The sequence below is a fragment of the Nannobrachium achirus genome, assembly GCF_963921795.1.
Source record: "Nannobrachium achirus genome assembly, chromosome: 14".
NCBI classification, from domain to species: domain Eukaryota; kingdom Metazoa; phylum Chordata; class Actinopteri; order Myctophiformes; family Myctophidae; genus Nannobrachium; species Nannobrachium achirus.
The window spans coordinates 30,791,952-30,811,399 of NC_137821.1; the positions used below are offsets into that span (position 1 = coordinate 30,791,952).

General features: G+C 44.8%; 1 protein-coding gene across 1 annotated transcript; it reads right to left on the bottom strand.

The window, feature by feature from the left end:
• Positions 1-324: 324 nt before the first annotated feature.
• Positions 325-18,822, bottom strand: polr2a (RNA polymerase II subunit A). Its single transcript, XM_080741864.1, has 29 exons — positions 18,514-18,822; positions 17,461-17,593; positions 16,142-16,278; positions 15,851-16,027; positions 15,404-15,685; positions 15,081-15,242; positions 14,653-14,873; positions 14,232-14,364; positions 13,995-14,119; positions 13,658-13,868; positions 13,274-13,483; positions 12,907-13,075; positions 11,920-12,014; positions 11,570-11,773; positions 11,008-11,230; positions 10,648-10,831; positions 10,102-10,273; positions 9,902-10,007; positions 9,117-9,322; positions 8,580-8,843; positions 6,952-7,159; positions 6,735-6,835; positions 6,443-6,547; positions 5,878-6,060; positions 5,384-5,587; positions 5,074-5,260; positions 4,867-4,980; positions 4,632-4,781; positions 325-4,195 (listed from the first exon to the last, which is right to left on the bottom strand). Exons 1-29 carry the CDS (start codon positions 18,598-18,600, stop codon positions 3,036-3,038), a joined length of 5,913 nt encoding a protein of 1,970 aa, XP_080597990.1. The 5' UTR covers positions 18,601-18,822; the 3' UTR covers positions 325-3,035.
• Positions 18,823-19,448: the final 626 nt, after the last annotated feature.

The following is a 19,448-nucleotide window of genomic DNA, read 5'->3' on the forward strand; positions in this document are numbered from 1 at the left end:
CCATATGATTTGTTTGGGTGTATCCTTGTAGTTGACCTTATATTTTACCAGTGAACTGTACTGTCATGAAACACCTTTTACTTTGCAAACTTGTTGCCAATCAATCCCCGGCCAAATGGAGAGTTGGTAACCAAATGGACCCTTATCTTACCAAATGGTGGTCCGTGGCTCAAATGCAGAATAAAATTGACATATTGATTTAAAAAAAAAAAAGGTTGAAAACCACCGCTCTAATGTGCCAGTTGACAATCTGAAAACATTCCAGCTTGCTTAATTTAGCTGAACTACTGCGACTCAGGAGGGGGAGGAAAAACACAAACAAGATATAGTAAAACTTTTATTCTTTTTCATCAAGTCAAAAAACAAACAAAACAAAGATACAGAGAATGAGATATTGGATTGATTTCTATACAGTGGCAATTTCTTTAATTTAAACCTTCCTTTCCTCGACTCTTCTCCAACTTGAGGAAACCCTGTGTCGCCTTTGACATTACACTCAACCCAGTCTCAAAAACGCACACACGCACTTTCACTCACATTGATACAACTGGGAGTCCCGACATCCTGAACTGAATGGACGGCACAATTAAGACAATAGGACCGGATGTTACAAGTGGTGGCCAGAATGACCAGAGCTACAGCCCGGGGGTCCACCACAATGCTTGCAAACATGCAATGACCAAGCCAAACCCGTTTGAATGTAAATGGCCAAAGATGCACAATCATTTTCAATCCCTGATAATTTTGTCATAACGTTTAGGTTGATTTCAAAGTTTTCAGACAGTAAACAAAGCTTTTATGGATGTGGTCCATTCTGGGGTCAAAATTTCACTTCCTGCAGACTCCCAGTCGGATCCAGTGTTCCCTCCCCTTCCCCGCTCCAAGCTTACCTCAATCATGGTACATACACTGGTAGAAAAAAAAAGACAAACATTTCAGAAACGACTAGGATCCATTGTGGATGAAGTGGGGAGATGGAGGAGACCCAACTAATCGTTAATCGGGAATCAAGTCAATTTTGTATTACCTGCTTCACTGACCATAAAGAACATGGGGAAGAAAAAGTATGTTCCATTGTCAGTCAGGCACATGGAAATAATGTTGCGCCCTAAATTCCTCAGACTTGTTATAACGTGAAAGCACCTTGAAAACAAAGTCTGTCAAATCCAAAACTAATTACACTAATGTAGTGGGTAGAGAACATAATGGAGGCAAAAAGTGCTCTTTCATTGGACAGTCTCGGACATGACTAACGCAAGTGTGACTGAACAGACTGTTGGCTTCCAGAGAAGGCAAGCCGCCTTCCTGTGTCCAAAAGCAAACACTTGAGTGAGCGCTTCTACCTGAACTGAAGAGACGCCACAATGTGGTAATACCATTACAGAATGAAGCCTCAAGAATGACAGCATGCAACAATTTTGTACAACTGCTGAATAAACTATAACTCATCTTACTTTAATTACTTTAATTAAGAGAGCCATGGAAGCAGAACTTGTGGACCATTAGGGAAAAGGATAGTGGATTCCAAGATGATGCTCTCAAACTTTACTCCCCTCCGTCCACAGCCCCTTCGTCCACAATGTCTGCAAACTGTTTTACATCACCAGAAGCAAATAAAGAAAAGCAAAAAGTCTTATTTTACTCTATTCTTATTCACACAGAATAGTTAACTTTTACTTAAATAAATTGAATAGCTTGTCCAAATGAAGATACATTAGATATTATCAGAAATGGGCATAGAATTACTTTAGAATGGGAGGGACCCATGAGTCAACCTAAAGCTGGTTTAAAATGTTTAAACATGTGCTACTCATGCAAACAGTGACAAAAGCAGCAATGCCAAACTAGAATCCCTCACCAACCATCTATGCCCCAACTTCCTCCCAGGAAAAATAATAAAATCAAGCACAGAACCTTTTTTATATAAATATTGAACTTCCCAGGAGTGTCCAAGGATACTTTCTGAAGAAAAATGTTTCGTTTTTTGCTTTCGTCGACTCCACATGGTAAAGGACAAAGGGATGCTGGTGGATGTTTAATGACATCGTTTAGGTTTGTCTCTTTAGGGCATTGAGGGGACAAGAGGGGAGGGTGGTGATAAATGTGGATGTGTTGGAAGGATGCTGTGGAGGTGGTCGGGAACATCAGCAGGGGAATTAAATATGACAGTTTTTCCCTGCATTCCAGTTTCTCTCTCTCCATCTTGGAAATATGTCAATCTGCGACTTGAGCCCCCTCTTCCACTACAGAATACTATGCTAGACTTTCCCAGGGGACTGAATTAATGTAATCAACTTTGAATTGCAGAGACAATCTCAGTCATTCTTCCTCACACAAACACCTCAAATAGTTGGCAGCAACTATACCAAAGGAGAAAAAAAAAAAAAAAGAAAAGATTAATGAAGATTTGCCTCTGCAATATGAAATAAAGATCAGCGCAACCCTATAGCGCAACATCCTACTATATATTTACTTTAAGCTTATGCTTTAGGTGATAAATACAATCCGTTTATAGGGTTTCAAAGGCTTTTGGCAATACAGCCAACACTGAAATTCAAAGAGAGAGAGCGACCGGATGCAGTGAAATGGAGGGTAAAATGGAACCCTCCCCAATGTGTCCACATCTCCCTCTCAGTTCACAGACTTTAAATTCTGCTTCAATACGCCATGTGTAATAGTTAAAAACAAATGCTAATTCCAAAAGGCAGGCCTTTTCTCCTGGTTCAAGTCTATTAAATAAAATAGTAAATACGTTTTTTGGGGGGAACCCCCTCCCTAAGATGGACAGGCCTGGGGCACAGGTATCCAATAAAAGAGGATACCCTGAAGTAAAAAAAAAAAAAAGAAATTCACAATTGGAGCCCCTGTGGCTTTGCTTAGCTGTGACTGAAACGAGTCATCCAGCAGGGTTGGGGGGGGTGGGGTGTGATCCTTCAGTTGTCCAACCCCTTAGGTGAATGTGGTGGTGGTCGTGGTGGTTGGGTGGGGGGGGCAGTAGGGGGCCTCAGCTGCTGCCACCCCGTCTTCGTAGCAGCTCAGTTGTTCTCCTCATCGCTGTCGTCGGGGCTGATGGCCGGGCTGGTGAGGCTGTACGTGGGTGAAGTCGGGCTGTAGCCGGGGGAGGTGGGGCTGTAGGTGGAGCCTTTAGGACTAGTGGGCGAGTATGTGGGGGAGGTGGGCGAGTACTTGGGCGAGGTGGGGGAGTAGGTGGGCGAGGTGGGGGAGTACTTGGGGCTGGTGGGGGTGTAGGTAGGGGACGTAGGGCTGTAGGTGGGGGAAGTGGGACTGTACTTTGGAGTCGTCGGGGAGTACGTCGGAGAGGTGGGCGAGTACTTGGGCGAGGTGGGGGAATACTTGGGCGAGGTGGGGGAGTACTTGGGCGAGGTGGGGGTGTACTCCGGGGAGCTGGGGCTGTAGGAGGGGGAGGTGGGGGTGTACTTGGGCGAGGTGGGGGAGTAGGAGGGCGAGCTGGGGCTGTAGGAGGGGGAGCTGGGAGTGTAGGTGGGCGACTGGGGAGTGTAGCGCGGGCTGGAGGGGGAGTAGGAAGGAGAGGTGGGAGAGTAAGAGGGAGAGGTGGGAGAGTAGTTGGGGCTGGTGGGGGTGTAGTTAGGCGAGGTGGGGGAGTAGGAAGGAGACGTAGGGGAGTAGGAGGGGGAGGTGGGGCTGTAACTCGGGGAGGTGGGAGTGTAGTTGGGCGAAGTGGGACTGTAGCTCGGGCTGGTAGGCGAGTAGCTAGGCGACGTCGGGCTGTAGCTTGGCGACGTCGGGCTGTAACTGGGAGAGGTGGGAGAGTAGCTGGGCGACGTCGGGCTGTAACTGGGAGAGGTGGGCGAGTAGCTGGGCGACGTTGGGCTGTAGCTGGGCGACGTCGGGCTGTAGCTGGGAGAGGTGGGAGAGTAACTGGGCGAGGTGGGAGAGTAACTGGGCGAAGTGGGCGAGTAACTGGGTGAGGTGGGCGAGTAGCTGGGCGACGTCGGGCTGTAGCTTGGCGATGTAGGACTGTAACTGGGTGAGGTGGGAGAGTAGGATGGGGAGGTGGGGCTGTAGTTGGGGCTGGTGGGGGAGTAGGAGGGCGAGGTGGGCGAGTAGGAAGGTGACGTCGGGGAGTAACCAGGGCTCTGCGGGGTGTAGCCACCAGGAGAACGAGGCTCGTACGCCGGGGAGGTGGGCGAGTAGTTGGGGGACATGGCTCCACCTGAAGGAAAATGTTAGAACCAAACAAACTGGTCAATTTCTCGACCTGACGAAGACATCAACAGGTCGAAACATGTTGGCAATTTTGATATAATAAACTTAGTTTTAACTTAACATATTCTCCTCCACATTTTTGATTGCTCAGATTTCCTTTTTTAGCTTGCATCCCACTGATCCTAGAGCGTCTTTAGTACACTTTAGACTATCATCTCCTTTCGGCACCGGTTGCCCTCTGTGTTTTTTAAAACTCAACTATCGTTCAACTATCAACTCATTTGTAAATTCTCTGAACACTGACAGTGTGGGGCATCAAATCGATAACATTTTTGTGGTATGCAATTGTCTTTAGTTAAGTTCTAAATTGTCATTGCATTGGGTAACTTAAGATTAGCATTATAGTTCTATAGGAAAGACACATTGACACTCTGCCATCTAACCTGGAGAAGGTATGTACGGGCTGGCTGGGCCAGGTGACCCAGGAGACCCAGGGGTAGGGGACCACGCCGGTGAGTAGCCTGGAGAGAAGCCGCTCGCGTCGGATGCTGCGCTGGGTGAAAAGCCTGCTCCTCCTGGAGTCATGCCGCTTCCTGGAGGTTATAAAGCAGAAGAGTCAATACACATACATAAGAAAAAAACAGATCATCAATGTGAATCCAAGTAACTGTAACTCACCAACGCTAGGGGACCATGCACCGTATGCCGGGGTCGCTCCCGTGTTCCATGGGGTCATGGCAGGGGACATGCCGCTCATGGGGCTGGGTGCCGAACCAAAGAACATTCCAGTGGCTGCAAGTAGGATCGATACAGAGAAGTCAATATCAATGCTCTAACATCTGTAAAAAAGTAATGTAAGAAAGAGTCCAGAAAGAGTCGACTTACGTCCTGCCACACTGATGCCGGGCATGTTTGTAGGGATCTCCATGCCATATTTACACTTCTCGGCATCCAGCAACAGGTCGAAGCATCCCGTCCCAGCTGGAGCCAGCTGACCAAGCATGATGTTCTCGGACACACCCTTCATTGGGTCACCCTCTCCGTGGGACGACGCTTCCATCAGCACGTCAACCTGGAACGGCAAGGAAAATGTGAATCCTTTTATTTGGGTGAAACACGATTACACAAGCAGTTCCAACATCACCCATCACAAAACCTGTATATATTAATGGAGTTTCGATAGCTCGCTTCTCACCGTCTCCTCGAAGGAGCACTTCATGAGAGGCCCTGTGTCTTGCCGGTTGATGCCGTGACGTGTGATGGCCATCAGATGTCCTCTGCATGTCATGGTGTCACACAGTAGGGACAAGTGGCGGTAGTTGACGTAGGAACCGTCGAATGAGATGACATGGTTCAACTCGCGCTCCAGAGCCTTGCGCACCGCCTCGATACCCAGCACCTTCATTGTAGAGAGCAGGGTGTTCAATTGTACTTTTTTCTTTTTACCGCCCTTTTACCCACTCAATATTGACCTCACATTTACTCAACAAGGAAAACGTGTCTAAACCCCATCAAAAACGGTAAAAGAATGATTATAGTAATTATTTCATGACAGTCTCAATTACCATTTCAGACATTTAACCAAAATATTTAATGCAGCACAATATGACACGGCACTGAAAGACTCTCTAATAACAGTATTTAAGACCAAAACGCATGCGAGGGCATCTGCTCGTGTTCATGGTGTACCGTAAAGATCTCCACAATGTCGTTGGAGGTGGTCCGCACAGGGTCCACGTCTTTCTCGCTGAGGACCCTCATGAGGCCCACTCCGTCTGTTTCCAGGATCCACTCCTGCAGGGCTTTGAACTCTCCTTCATCCGTAATGATGATCTTTTTCTTGTTATCCGTCTGGGGCAAGTGCATGTACACCTGAAGGAGAGGGAGACTGGTTTGATTAGCAGTAGAGCAATAAGCCTAGCAATAAGCCTTTAAACTTCAAACCCAAAAATGGAAATTTGGTGTCTCTGGAACTCAAACTTAAAGAACATTATGAATTAAACACTTAAGCCCCGTTTCATAATGAAAATAGATTATCTAAAAGCTCACAACACGTCCTGACATCTACCATTTGCACTTTTGGGGGGCCATGTTTCTTTCTCCCCGCCGCATATTTATTCTGGATTTGACAAGACAAGCCTCTGTTATAGCTCATCAACATTTTGATGGGTCTGTCATGTACACAGAAATCATTCTGGGACAATATCTGAATGACTGGTGGATTCAGTGTGATAGCGTGCGTTCCGTCCAGTACCTTGCTGATCTGCTCGATGCCCTGTAGTGTCATGTCTGTCAGCATGTTGGATTCAATGCATCTCAGGAAAACATCATCATCCATCTTGTCCACCACCTCCTCATCCTAAATATAGAAATCAAAAATATATAAATATTGTTAAGTATTATAGAACAAGAACTACATCTCACAATGTGTGTTACTGCTACAGGACATTTCCTGGTAAGCTGGACGACATGTAGCCTTGTTATTTTCCAGGCTTATAGATTGATAAAACTGGGAATGAATGGGGTTTGTGTTGTGCCGAGCTCACCTCCTGGAACTTGTTCTCGTCACTATTCATGATACGGATTCGCAGAACCAGCTTCTCTGCGTTATCGTCATTGAAGATACAGTTGAGGTCATCACCGAACCCTGGTGGGAGAAACATGAAGGTTAGGTTACAGGGGACTGTGTGTCTGCACGTGTGTGTGTGAGAGAGGGGGGCAATTCCAATGTATTGAGTAATCTGTTCTATATGAGCCACTCACCGGCATTTATCTTCTCAGCGATCTGCTCCATTGTGAGCTTGCGGTCGGTCATGTGCTTGCGGTCCAGTTCAATACGCAGCAGCCAGGGAGAGATGCGCGTCACGTCGAAGTCAGGCATCTCATAGTAGACGTTCACCCACTCCTGGTCCTCATTCACCACTGTGCTCTGGGGGTTGGGGTCATAGTAGATGGCAGTATTGGCTGTCACCTATAACAGAAAAGGGAGAGATTTGTTTTGTCATTGTATGTAAATATGGTGACATTCTTTAGGTTGGCTGCTCAGTCAAGAGGAAAATGTACATCTCACGTTGCAGGAATGTCAAGGATTGTAGATATCCTAGAAGTGTGACTAGTTCAACAACACAGCCACAAGGGAGAGCTTGTGTCTGTTGAGAATAGGGCTGCACGATTTTGGGAAAAAACCTAATTGCGATTTTTCTGACTAATATTGCGATTGCGATTTTATTCGCGATATTTACAGGGGCTAAAGCAAAAAAAAATCCTAAGACGGAAATTTATTTTGACTTGACTAGCAAGTATTATGCTGCATTTTGACGATTTCGGTCATGTTATTAACATCACGGCCATGGCTACACCCCCCCACCCCCATTTTTTGTTTTCTCTTTTTTGGCAAATCTGCCTCGATCTCATAAATGGCCCCTAGAGACTCCTCAGGACGGAAATCCATCCCCAGGACGGAGAACCTTAACCCCTGTATTTATATATGTATTTCAAGGTAGGATAAGTGATAGTTTTTTTTTTTTGTTAAAAGGATATAATAAATTATTTTAACCATAGGAAAATCATTTCACTACCTTAGGTCAAGCTTCCGTTGAATATTTATTGTGTAATACATTTAAAAATAAATTGATTATTATTAACTAGGCTAATTGGCAATCATGTAAATGGTTTGATTCAGTTCAGTTATATTTCCAAAAGATTACCTTTTATTTTGCTTTAGCAATATAAAACGTTTTTATATTCAGCAAAATGTCAGTAATGGTTTTGTCTGCCTCTCATTATTGTCAAGGAAGAAAGTACTGTATGTCGCTGCCTTGCTTAAGTTTTATCAAGGCAAAAAAATGCACCCTAAGACACGCCATACGTTTCATGTGTGGAGGAGGAGGAGCAGCCACCGTTGCACTGAAATCACTTTCACTTTCAGTTTACGACAAACGGGAGCATTTAATCTATGCACAAGGATTTAAGGATGTTATATTTATAATGATTACCAGAACATTCACTACCTGTAGCCATGGAGTACTCCGTTGGAAGGGATCATATACGTTTACGTGCTGTTAGACAGACAGTGTCATGCCTTGGCTTGGCTCCTCTCCTCTGAGGAGATTGGAGCAACCTGTAATGCTAATCCTCGGTGCGGCCGGCGATGCGCAAAGAAAGACACCACAGTTTGATTTGATCATTCCTTAGTCAATTATGAACGGATTTCTAAAATTAAAACGTCTGCATAATGCTTGGGAAGTCAACTTCGCAGAAAATCGCCAAAACCGCGGCCTTTGCGATTCGCTAATCGCGACATTTCACATCGCGATTTCGGTTTGAAAACGATTAACCGTGCAGCCCTAGTTGAGAACCACTGCTCTAATCCACTCCATCCCCATCCTAACCTTGCGCAGGGTGGTGTGCTCCAGTCGACACAAGATGTCCTTGGCCCTCTCTGCATCACGTGCCGCCTGACCCAAGAGGAAGACCGTCAGCGAGGGTGTCTTGGGCCTCTTGGAAATGTTGATCAGCTCCTTGAGACGAGGCACACCCAGGGTGACGTTCTTGGCCGACACACCGGCGTAATGGAAGGTGTTGAGCGTCATCTGGGTGGCGGGCTCTCCCAGCGACTGGGCAGCCAGGGCTCCCACCATCTCACCTGGGTGGGTCTAGAGCAGGGAGATTAATAAGGAATGAATGGGAGCGACTTATTGGCTGCAGTTTAAGTATCCTACAGCACTGCCACCCAAGTGTGGAATGGCCTGAACCCATCCCTTAAAAAAACCTGGATCACTCGCTAACGGGCTTATTCTTTTTAACATTTTTTGACATAAGTTTTAGGAATTAAGCCCCATAGGCCACCATGTAACTTTTTATACCAACACTGCACACTTACATTTATACTGCAGTGTACAGCATACACAGGGACATGACAAACTTACTATGGATCCGTTAAACTTGGCCTCAATCTCTCCTAGGAGCCACTCAAAGGCTTCTGTGGAGAGGCGGAACTCCTCCGTCATGCGTCTGGCGCAGAGGGTGGAGCGCAGGTGGATGTTGAAGAGCAGTGTGGCGTTCTGCTGTGCCTGTTTGCTCAGTTGGTCTTCACCGTTCACAATGATCAGCTTCTTACTCAGCTCCTCAACACCTAATGGGTCAGATGGAAATTCATTATTGAACATTATGTTGTGTGCGGTCTGTGAAATCAATGTGTTCCACCTGGTGTTATCTATGCCGCCAACAACATACTCAAATCTCAAGACATATTACAAACGTTTATGCATGTAGAGCGAGCTCGAAACACGACTCACTGGGAATTGTCATGTTAGCTTTTTATGAAGGACTTATTAAGATACATTTTATTCTAATTAATGTGCTCATTTATTATGCCATTACAGTCAACCACATAACAAAGGTCTGTTCGGTTCATTTCACAACTATTAACACTATGTGTGTCACATGGCACTGGTAACACTTGGCCCACGATGCTGTGATGTTCCCATGTGATCCTTGCACCTCTGAAGCAGACAGGGCATAGACAGACCAGGAGGCTTTATATAGCCATATAAGCAGTGCAGGAGGCCAGGCCTCCTAGTAGTAATCCCCATAGTCAGTTCTTCACCTGATTCACTAGGGCTAATGATATGGTGGGAACAGTAACCCTGTAAAAGGAATTAAAAAAGACTGCTATATAATTGCTCTCTCAGATGCAGTTTCTGAGGCATACCTTCAACCACTCGAAAAGGGTTGAGATCTGTGGGGGTGCGAATGTTAATTCTGAAGATCTTCTGGGCATTCCAGATCATTCTGGCCAGGTTGCATGGCAGCACCACCTAGAGCCCGGGAGAAGCATTGCATCATTGTTAAGACTCATCAGCATGCATATTTGCACTTATGAATACAATGTGGGTGCAAGTGACCACACACCTTGCTATCACCAGTGGGGAAGATGGCCCTGAGGATCTCTCTGTCTTCCTTCAGCTTATCAAATTCCTTCTCTAAGGACCCCTGTACATGAGCGTTTGTCATCACATCTTTCACCACATCCTCATGCAGGGTGCGCCTCAGTGCCCGGTCATTGGTGCAGTCAAACCTAAACCTAGAAAGATTACACAGGGGGATAAGACACTGTTAATCCGCTGAGCTGAGTTCACTTACCGTCAACTGCAGTTAACAAGATCATGAAAATTCCAGTGCGAGCAATATAGAGGAAGAATCCTTGAATAAGACCAGGCAACCACACCACACATTTACACTGTATTTATAAGGGCAACCAATAAAGAACAGCGATAACCAACACAAAAAAAAAAAAGACAGGGAGCTTCCCGTACTCTGACACAAGTGAAAGAAATGTTAGATTATATGTATTTACTTCATGTATGGTCCAGTAATATATATATTTTTAATGTTAGTGTATCTTTTAAAAGCCTGATGGAATGGCTTCTTCTACTCCTCTTTTTTGGTTTTTCTCACTTCTTTTCGAAGGCCTTGTTTGAAGGTTTGAGCGTGGCCATGTTTTGGAACTCCACAGCTTCTCCGGCCAGGCCGTCCTCACCGTAGCGCAGCTGGACCACCTGGTTTATGGAATTACGCACCGTGGCGTCATACTTCACCATCACAGACTCCATGGATTTGATCAGACGGCGCTGGATGTAACCTGACATTGAAGGGAGGCAAAAAGGTTCCCATGGTGAAATCGGTGTTATCCGTACACCGGCTACAACTGCTCATTTCCAACGTCACAACTGATGATTAGCTTCATTCAAGGAGGTGATTGTGTAGGTTTATTTACACAGTCTGCCTAATATACCAATGTAATCTGTAAACACTTACCAGTCTCAGCAGTCTTGACGGCTGTATCAATCAGACCCTCTCTGCCTCCCATGGCATGGAAAAAGAACTCTGTCGGCGTCAGGCCGGCCAGGTAGGAGTTCTCTACGAAGCCTCTGCTCTCAGGGCCATAATCATCCTTAATGAAGTGGGGCAACGTGCGATGCTTGAAGCCAAAAGGGATTCGCTTACCCTCAACGTTCTGCTGCCCCACCACTGCAATAACCTAAGAGCGCAAAGGAGATAAGGAATGGTAAGCCATGGTTACATTATTATAATGGTTAGGTTATAGCCATGTATTTCCCCTAAGGCAGTGGTTCACAAAGTGGAATCCAGGGACTCTGTTGGTTTCCTGTAGGGGGGTCTAAATTCACCCGTAAAAGTCTGTAAAGTCTGTTAAGGGGAGACCTTGAAGTTCAAAACACTGCCCTAAGGGATCAGTGGCGTCAATTATGTGTTATACATATACACAGACAAAATATTAAGAAAATGATAGCCAAGTAACAATGCTTTATATGGCTTTTAACCTGCGCCCCAACCCTCTATCCTGAGGTATGCAGCCCACCTGTGATATGTTGATCTTGGATCCCTTGGACCCAGCCACCACCATGGACTTAAAGTTGTTGTATTCTGACAGGGACTTCTGAGCAGAGGATCCTGTCTTGTCACGGGCGTCGTTAAGGATACGGTTGACCTGGTTCTCAAAGGTCTGCCTCAGTGTGTTACCTGGGGTCGGCTCCAGCTCGTTATTGTGGGCTTTCTCGATGACCTGGGGGAGTACACGCGCACAGTGTCAGACAGAATGATCCGAGTTCAGTCGGTTTTCATTTATTTAATGTTTTGGAAAACACCAGAAAACAATTGAACAGAACAGAAGTGTCATTTTAAGAGCATTACTGATAAACATGTGCTTACTTCTATCACATCCTGTTTAGCTTTCTTGATGGTATTCTGGATGTCCAGGTAAGTCTTTGCATCAGCAATAGAGTCACCAATACCGATGGAGTGACCTAGACAAAAGTGCAACAGAAGGGCCATAAAAATAAATGCAGGGAACATCGACAATAACTTCGTTCAAGCTTTGGATATCCAAATACTTGTTCTCAATTAGCCACTGGTCAGTGAAAGTTGTTTCTTGAGAGCTAATCACATTGCCTGGTTTTACACAAACAAGATTCCAGTGCAGCTTTGTGTTTGGACAATGTCAACTCATGAAAGTTGTATTCAATGTAGTTAATAATCTATGCCTGTAAAAAGAAAAGGTTCTAATGTCCAAATGAATCCAAAGGCAAGAGCTACCCCCCCCCCCCCCATGTTCTTGTGCACACGCATGCGAACTGGTAAGTGCCCAAAAAGGTAGCAAATTTTGCCAGAAAAATAAAATGATCAATGCATGCTATATTATGGTTTGAGGTGAAAATGTGAGAGGGATGCACGAGCAGGGACAAGACAGACCCAATAGAGGGGGCCAGAGGTCTGTCCTCCGAGTATTATTGAGTGGACAATGTCTAGCTGGATAAAATAGTAGCCAGCCGGGCACCTGGACGGTCACCAAGGTGTGTGGACAGATCATCGGTCTTATGTGGCTTAATACGCTCTTTATGGCTGTATTCTTGAGATTCGTAGCTTATCAAAAATAAAAAAATAAAAACATTTAAACATAATGCTGATATACTGTTATTGAGCACATTATGAAAGGCAAACACGGGACATCCTATAGTCTGCTTATGGTATGTACGTTATCATGCAACAATGCTAGCCTAGCGAAAAGGAACATTGAAAAACATTTTGAGCTATCCTCAGGCCCACAAACATAAAGTAAGTCTGTGATACATGTGCACTGTGGAGTTGCCTCAGTGGAAAACCAGTAATAACTGTTAATTAATGCCATCGCCTCCTTACCCTCAATGAGCAGCCAGTTGTTAATCACAGTCTGAATGTTGGAGTAGAAGAGTCTGGTGATGTCGTGACCCATCTCCAAGTAGGAGATGTGGACCAGGGAGCCAGCTGATGTTCCAAGAGACTTCTTACACAAGATGCCCATGATCAGCTCACCATTCTCCACTATGACCTGGGTGAGAACATTTTTGTATGCATTTTTGCTGTATTAAGGCTTTGGTAAGGCTGCTTTAATTACACAGGGAAAGCAAAGCATGAACTGGCTCAGCCACAGGGCAACCTAACAGTGAGGTTAAGTTATTATTTGTCTATAAAACACCATGTCATGTTAAAGTCTGAGAACACCAAGTAGTGCAGAGTTCTGTAGTACCTTGGTGTCTCCTGGGGATATGTGTTTGTAAGGTCCACTGTCCTCCTCGTCAGGATGGGTGCTGTGCGTTCGTATGACATTGATGTGTCCGGGAATGATGAGGCTGAATATCTGCTTGCCTGTCCACAGGGGCCGGGGCTTGATAACAGCTGGCTGGGGCACCTTCCCGTCCCACGTGGAGAGGAACATGAGCAGGTTCATCACCTCACCCTGGGGTGGGAGAATTATGGTGAGCGAAAATGGTGATTGCACTGTGCATTGTTCAAACACTTTTTCAGAACATTTTTGTATCTCAATTATTACACCAATTCCATGTCCCTTATGTAGTCCCTGTGTCACCACTGACCTATACTGTACTGTTTGGTCATGTAAAGTCGAACTTACCCGCTCTAAGAAAACATCCCTTTTGGTGAATTTGCGCACAGCTGTGAGCGTATCCTGCACAATTCCCATGACAGGCCTGTTGGACTGAGGTGTGACGATCATACGTGGCACCATGGCCAACTCCTGGATCTCTGCCTTGGTCTCCAGGGACTGGGGCAGATGGAGGTTCATCTCGTCGCCATCAAAGTCAGCGTTGTATGGGGTGGTCACACTGCAAATCATACACACTCATTTAATCAGGCCTTTACATAACGTATTATACTTAGTCTTATATGTAAATGTAAAGCATGCAGCATGTAATAGCTCAGTCTAGTTCAAACGGGAATTCATTTGGCACCTGAGATTCATTCGGAAGGTGGACCACGGAAGGATCCGAACTCTGTGCCCCATCATGGACATTTTATGTAGTGTTGGCTGTCGGTTGAAGATGATAATGTCACCGTCGTACATGTGTCTTTCCACCTAACAGGAGAAAAGGATACAAGAAAAGAAAATTGCATGAAGGCATTCAATATTTTAAATTTCTGGCAGAACTCCTTTGCTCTATAGGATATTTTCATCTAGAGAATCTTACCTTGTAGCCAATCTGTAGATGAAGATCACTTGGTTTGGGGTGGAATCGCAGGTCAATTCTGTCCCCATTATCACGTATAATATATTTGGCTCCTGGGTACTGGCTGTTGCCTCGCCGTACCAACTCTTGTAACCTGGAAAGGCCATCAAAAAGCCTTTACTTTTTCGCACAATGTACTACTACACATAAGTATACTACACATTAAGCAACTTAAGCCATCAAGAAAATGTGATATATAGCACTATTAGTATTAACCCCCAGTCCCCAGATTGGAATTTCAGGGTTTACAGCAGCATGAAATAAAAAATAACCACAAGACAATAAGATGTACTCACTTGCAAGTAACCCTGCACATCACCACAAACATACTGGTTTGTTTCAAAGTTTGCTAAGCAGCCTATTATGTTTCTGTTAATTGTACCTGTCAATGTTAAATGGTGTGACTATTTCTGGGAAGGTCATGTTGGCTGCAATGGATCGTGGAACGCCCACTTGGTCAATTTGCAGATTGGGGTCAGGGGTGATGACAGTTCGGGCAGAGAAGTCCACACGCTTCCCCATCAGGTTACCGCGGACACGCCCTTCCTTTCCCTTTAGACGCTGTTTGAGGGATTTGAGTGGGCGGCCAGACTTTTGCATTGCCTGAGAAATGGACAAGATGCCAAGTTAGTGCATGTGAAAAAAATGTGTGACCAAAAGAACAATTTTAGGAAACCATATGAAAGCAACAGAAGATAAAATGTCTAAGTTTAAATTACATTTAGATGACCATTCTAAACCAGAGGCTGGGGTAAAGTCTATCCAGCCAACAACAAATCCCAGGCAGACAGTATGGAATTGCATAGTTACCCTGGGCAGGCCTGGCAGCTCATTGTCTATCATTGTGGCTACATGGAACTGAAGGAGCTTGACGTCTTCAGCGATAACGTGAGCCGCTGCACCACTCTGCTCATTTCTTCTCAGCTGGTTGTTAATCTTGACTATATCAGCCAGTTTGTGGGTCAAGTCATCCTTCATTAAAGAACACATCAATTATTACTGCTGCTAATGCTATTAAATAACAACCTTCAACATTATCGATAATGGAAATTCAGTACAACTCAGCAACAGATTGAAATGGCTTTTGAAGGGAAAACAAATACAATAAGTAATCAAGGACTATATAGGCTCACCTGGTTGCGGGCAGACCCCTGCATGACTACAGCTGGCCTGACGGCCAGTGGAGGCACAGGCAAAACAGTGACTATCATCCACTCCGGCCGGGCGAACTTGGGGTCCATGCCCAGAATGTGGTCCTCCTCGTCCGAGATGCGCTTGAAGATTTCGTGCACGCGCTCAGGGCTCAACAGGATCTTCTTCTCCTGGGAGTCCTCATTGACGTGCTTCCACTCTGCGTACAGCTCCAGGCCGGAGCGACGGATACGGGGCTGGTAACGCCCGCAGCCACCATGACCCTGAGTGGGTTGGAGAAAAGAATATTGGTTTAGAAAAGGTATTGAAACTGAAGGTTGAAGAGAAACCACCTGCCCCTTTCTCCATTAAGTCTGATGTACAAATATTATTACAGAACATTAACAAAACAAGACTGTTGACATGGCTGATAAATACTGCCCAAGTACCTTCTCCTTAGTAATGTCTTCCGAGTCTGCCTCCCGCTCCTCGACTCCAAATTTATTATCCATCTCCTCTCCTCCTTCACAGATATTTTTGCCTTTACACAACTCGTATACGTGTGTCAAGCGCTTTCTGGGCTGCCCTTTAGATTTGCACAGGATGTCTTTGATCTTTGGATTATTCTAGAAGTGAAGACAGCAGAAGACAAAGTTACAAGTCATGAACATGATTCAAAGTCAAAACAACTCATCCCATGAGCAACATTGGTAAGCGTTAAGCAAGGTGGCTGTACTAACCGAATCCACTAACAGCTTGGAGCAAAAGAAGCACACACATCGCAGAACCTTCATGATCTTGGTTATGAAGCCGACATGGAAGACTGGCTTTGCCAGCTCTATATGTCCAAAATGGCCTGGACATTCTGTCATGTTACCTGAGAGAGTGAAGAAAAGCCATGTTAACTCTTAACTGCATATGGACACTGATGGGATTGACACCAAGTGGAACTGTCACTGACTGGTACATCTCTATAAGTAGAAAGATGCAATTGGAAAGTCCAAGTGTGGTAGCCGTGACACAAGTCACACTTACAAATAAATATCTATATGTATCTGTCAGTACTTGTCCCTATAGAGCAGTGAAGTCATGACGTGACTCGCTCATCCCCCGGTTCATGCAAGTAATTTCTCTATGGAGAATAACATTGGGTCATCTTAAAATCGTCTCATATAAGCATTGTGGTCCAAAAATAAACAAACGGTTTGCGCAATATTGTCGGGGAGGTGGCTCTGTATGGTTTATGATAGTCATTCACTCATATTTGATTAAGCCTGTTTCTAGCGAAAATTTAACTAATTCGGCGACAGTAACATTAGCGTTTTCTCACCATCAGTTGATTCTTCATATCCATACGAGTAAAAACCGTTGAGATCATTTGTTTATGTTTGGAACACAGTTCTTATATGACGCGATATGAAAAAAGTCTATGGGAATTCAGAATAGGGGGGAAAAAACGTGAACCAGCTAGGATGGATAAATGACGTCAGACTTGTGCATTCCGTCCTTGTTGCTTTTATGCCCATATATGGAGATCCCTGATGTCATCAATATTAACCCATATATTATCATGTGGTCTGTGATGTCAGACATCTATGATGTCAGTCGGCTCCATATTTGGGAAAAGTTTAATTTGTATTATTGTGTGTGTCTCCCTCTCCATATATGGAGCTGACTATCACCACCTGGATCTCCATATATGAAGATCACGACACTGGCCTCATCAGCCGTATATGGATATGACTGGATCATCACTTAGATCTCCATATATGGAGCTGGCCAATATACCTCTACATCTGACATCACAAACTCCAGATATGGATATAGCTCCATATATGGATATAGGGAAAATTAATTCACTAATAAATTAATATCAATTAAACTATAAAACTTTTCTCCACGATATTCCCGGTGAAGCCGGTCATTTGATATATGGCGCGAGTGTGTGGCACAAAAACTGTGGGAGGAGTAAGTAGCGCACCAAATGTATAAAGTACTATATAGTGTGTTGCCCTGTTAGGGCACCCACACTAACTATATTGGCAATATGGTGGTGTACCTGCACATGTTTGACACCTTCCAGATCGTTCGATCACCCCTTGCCTTGGGTCCATAAGGCCACCAAGTTTCGGACGCCCTCCTTCTGTGGTTTCGGGGTACTTGATTCCCCCTTCTGTGACAGACATCCGTTTCTGGGGAAACAGTTACCATGTAAATGGTCATGATACATTTTCAACCCTTCAAATGGTTAATTAGAAAAATCATGCAACAAAAAAATGTGCCAATAGGCAAGACTTGCAAAGTATAGAGATGCTCACCAAGTAAAATACACAGTTTAAAAAAACAAAACACTGACTGTTGATGTTACATTTTATTCTCATTTATTTATTTCACAATAGATGTATGCATGCACAACTGCAGACAAAAACAGTATTTCTACATAGACCATAATGCCTTTAGCGCTTAAAAGGCTAATCAGTCTTCATTTTAGTGGTCACCAACTACATAAACATTCAATTAATACAAAAATGTCGCTACATTGAGCTACACACGTACACAGGATACTAACGAACAACATGTACGTGTGTTTAAATGATTCACTTTCAGTTTTTGTCGCCGTTTTGGCGATAAACACACCGTCCAATGTATAATCTTATTCAACGCAAACTTGATTCGTCAACGGAGACTACTGTTGCTACTTGCAAGGCATTGTGTGATCTACGTAAAACACATTTAACAAACCATGTCCATAAAACAATAACCAGTCAGTGTTAGTTGTGTGAATTAACATGTAACATTTTCCATATAAAAGGGCGTTTATTTCATGTGTGACGTCCTAGAATAGATGATCGTAATGTAGTTTCGTAACTGTTGTGCTCACTGAAAGTTTTCCCAAACTTCCTGCAACATGCACTTGCTAGTTAGCCCAAGCTCCCACTAGCTTAGCATGTGCTAGCTAGGCTAACTGCAAGCATTGTCTTGGTAAAAACAGACCCATGTTTGTAGTCAATTACTGTCAACAGTGTATCTATGAGTATATATTGCATGAAATAAATTAATGTGAATGTTTGCAAAAATACAGAAAAGGCCCGCTCCCCAAAAGAAAACCTACAAGCTCATCTGGGCTGAGGATGCCGAATTGTACTCTCTTGATGAGGCGCAGTGGGCATGCGCTGTCGCCGGAGGGCGGTCCATGCATCCTGTCTATTCAAAGAGACGCGTCCTCCCTCGGCACGCCGCTTTGTGAGAAAGGAACAGCCTTAAAACTGTCACCAGGGCTCTGGCCAGGCTGCCAACGGTGACCGGAATGTCTCCGAAGGCGATATCCCAAGACCCTAGTTGTTTGTTGCCCCTAACAACCGAGTTATTTACGTTTTATTCCTAACGGTTCTGTCTAACGGCTGTCCCCCTCCCTTTTCTTGTTCTACACTGTAGCGCTCTCCAAGCGCTTCTGAGTGAAAATCTGTCCAACGCCCGCATATATAGACCGAACGCGTACCACGGGTTCGCCCACCCGAAGAAGCAGGGGCCGAGCGCTCAGAAGGCGGGCCATCGACCCGTGTAGTAACAAGCTCATTGGCTATACGAGACAGACATATTAATAATGAATGTGACGGTACGCACAGCCAATGAGGGCGCACGTTTATCTCCCCCACGAATGAAAACTGGAAGGAGGGCATCTATTTCAGTCTAAACGTTATCTCATTGGCTAGATTGGGAGTAAGGAGGCGGAACTGTTTCAATTTAGCTCAGAATATGCATGTATTTCGCATAATTTGCCGTTAGGCTCATTAATATGTAACGACAGAGGAAAAACGGACCAATTGCTGCTGGTATATGAAGGCCGTGAATAATTTAGGCAAGAACCCGCCTTGTTTCCGAGAGTTGCCGAACATGTCCGATGTGAATTTCTTCCCTCAGAGCTAAAATAAAAAAAATCCTTGCTGTCTCGTTCGTCTCGCTCTGGATCAGCCTCTGCTCTAAGAAAAGAAGCTCAGGGCTCGGGCCTACCAATGTGCTTGATGAAAGCATAGGAAAAAGCATATA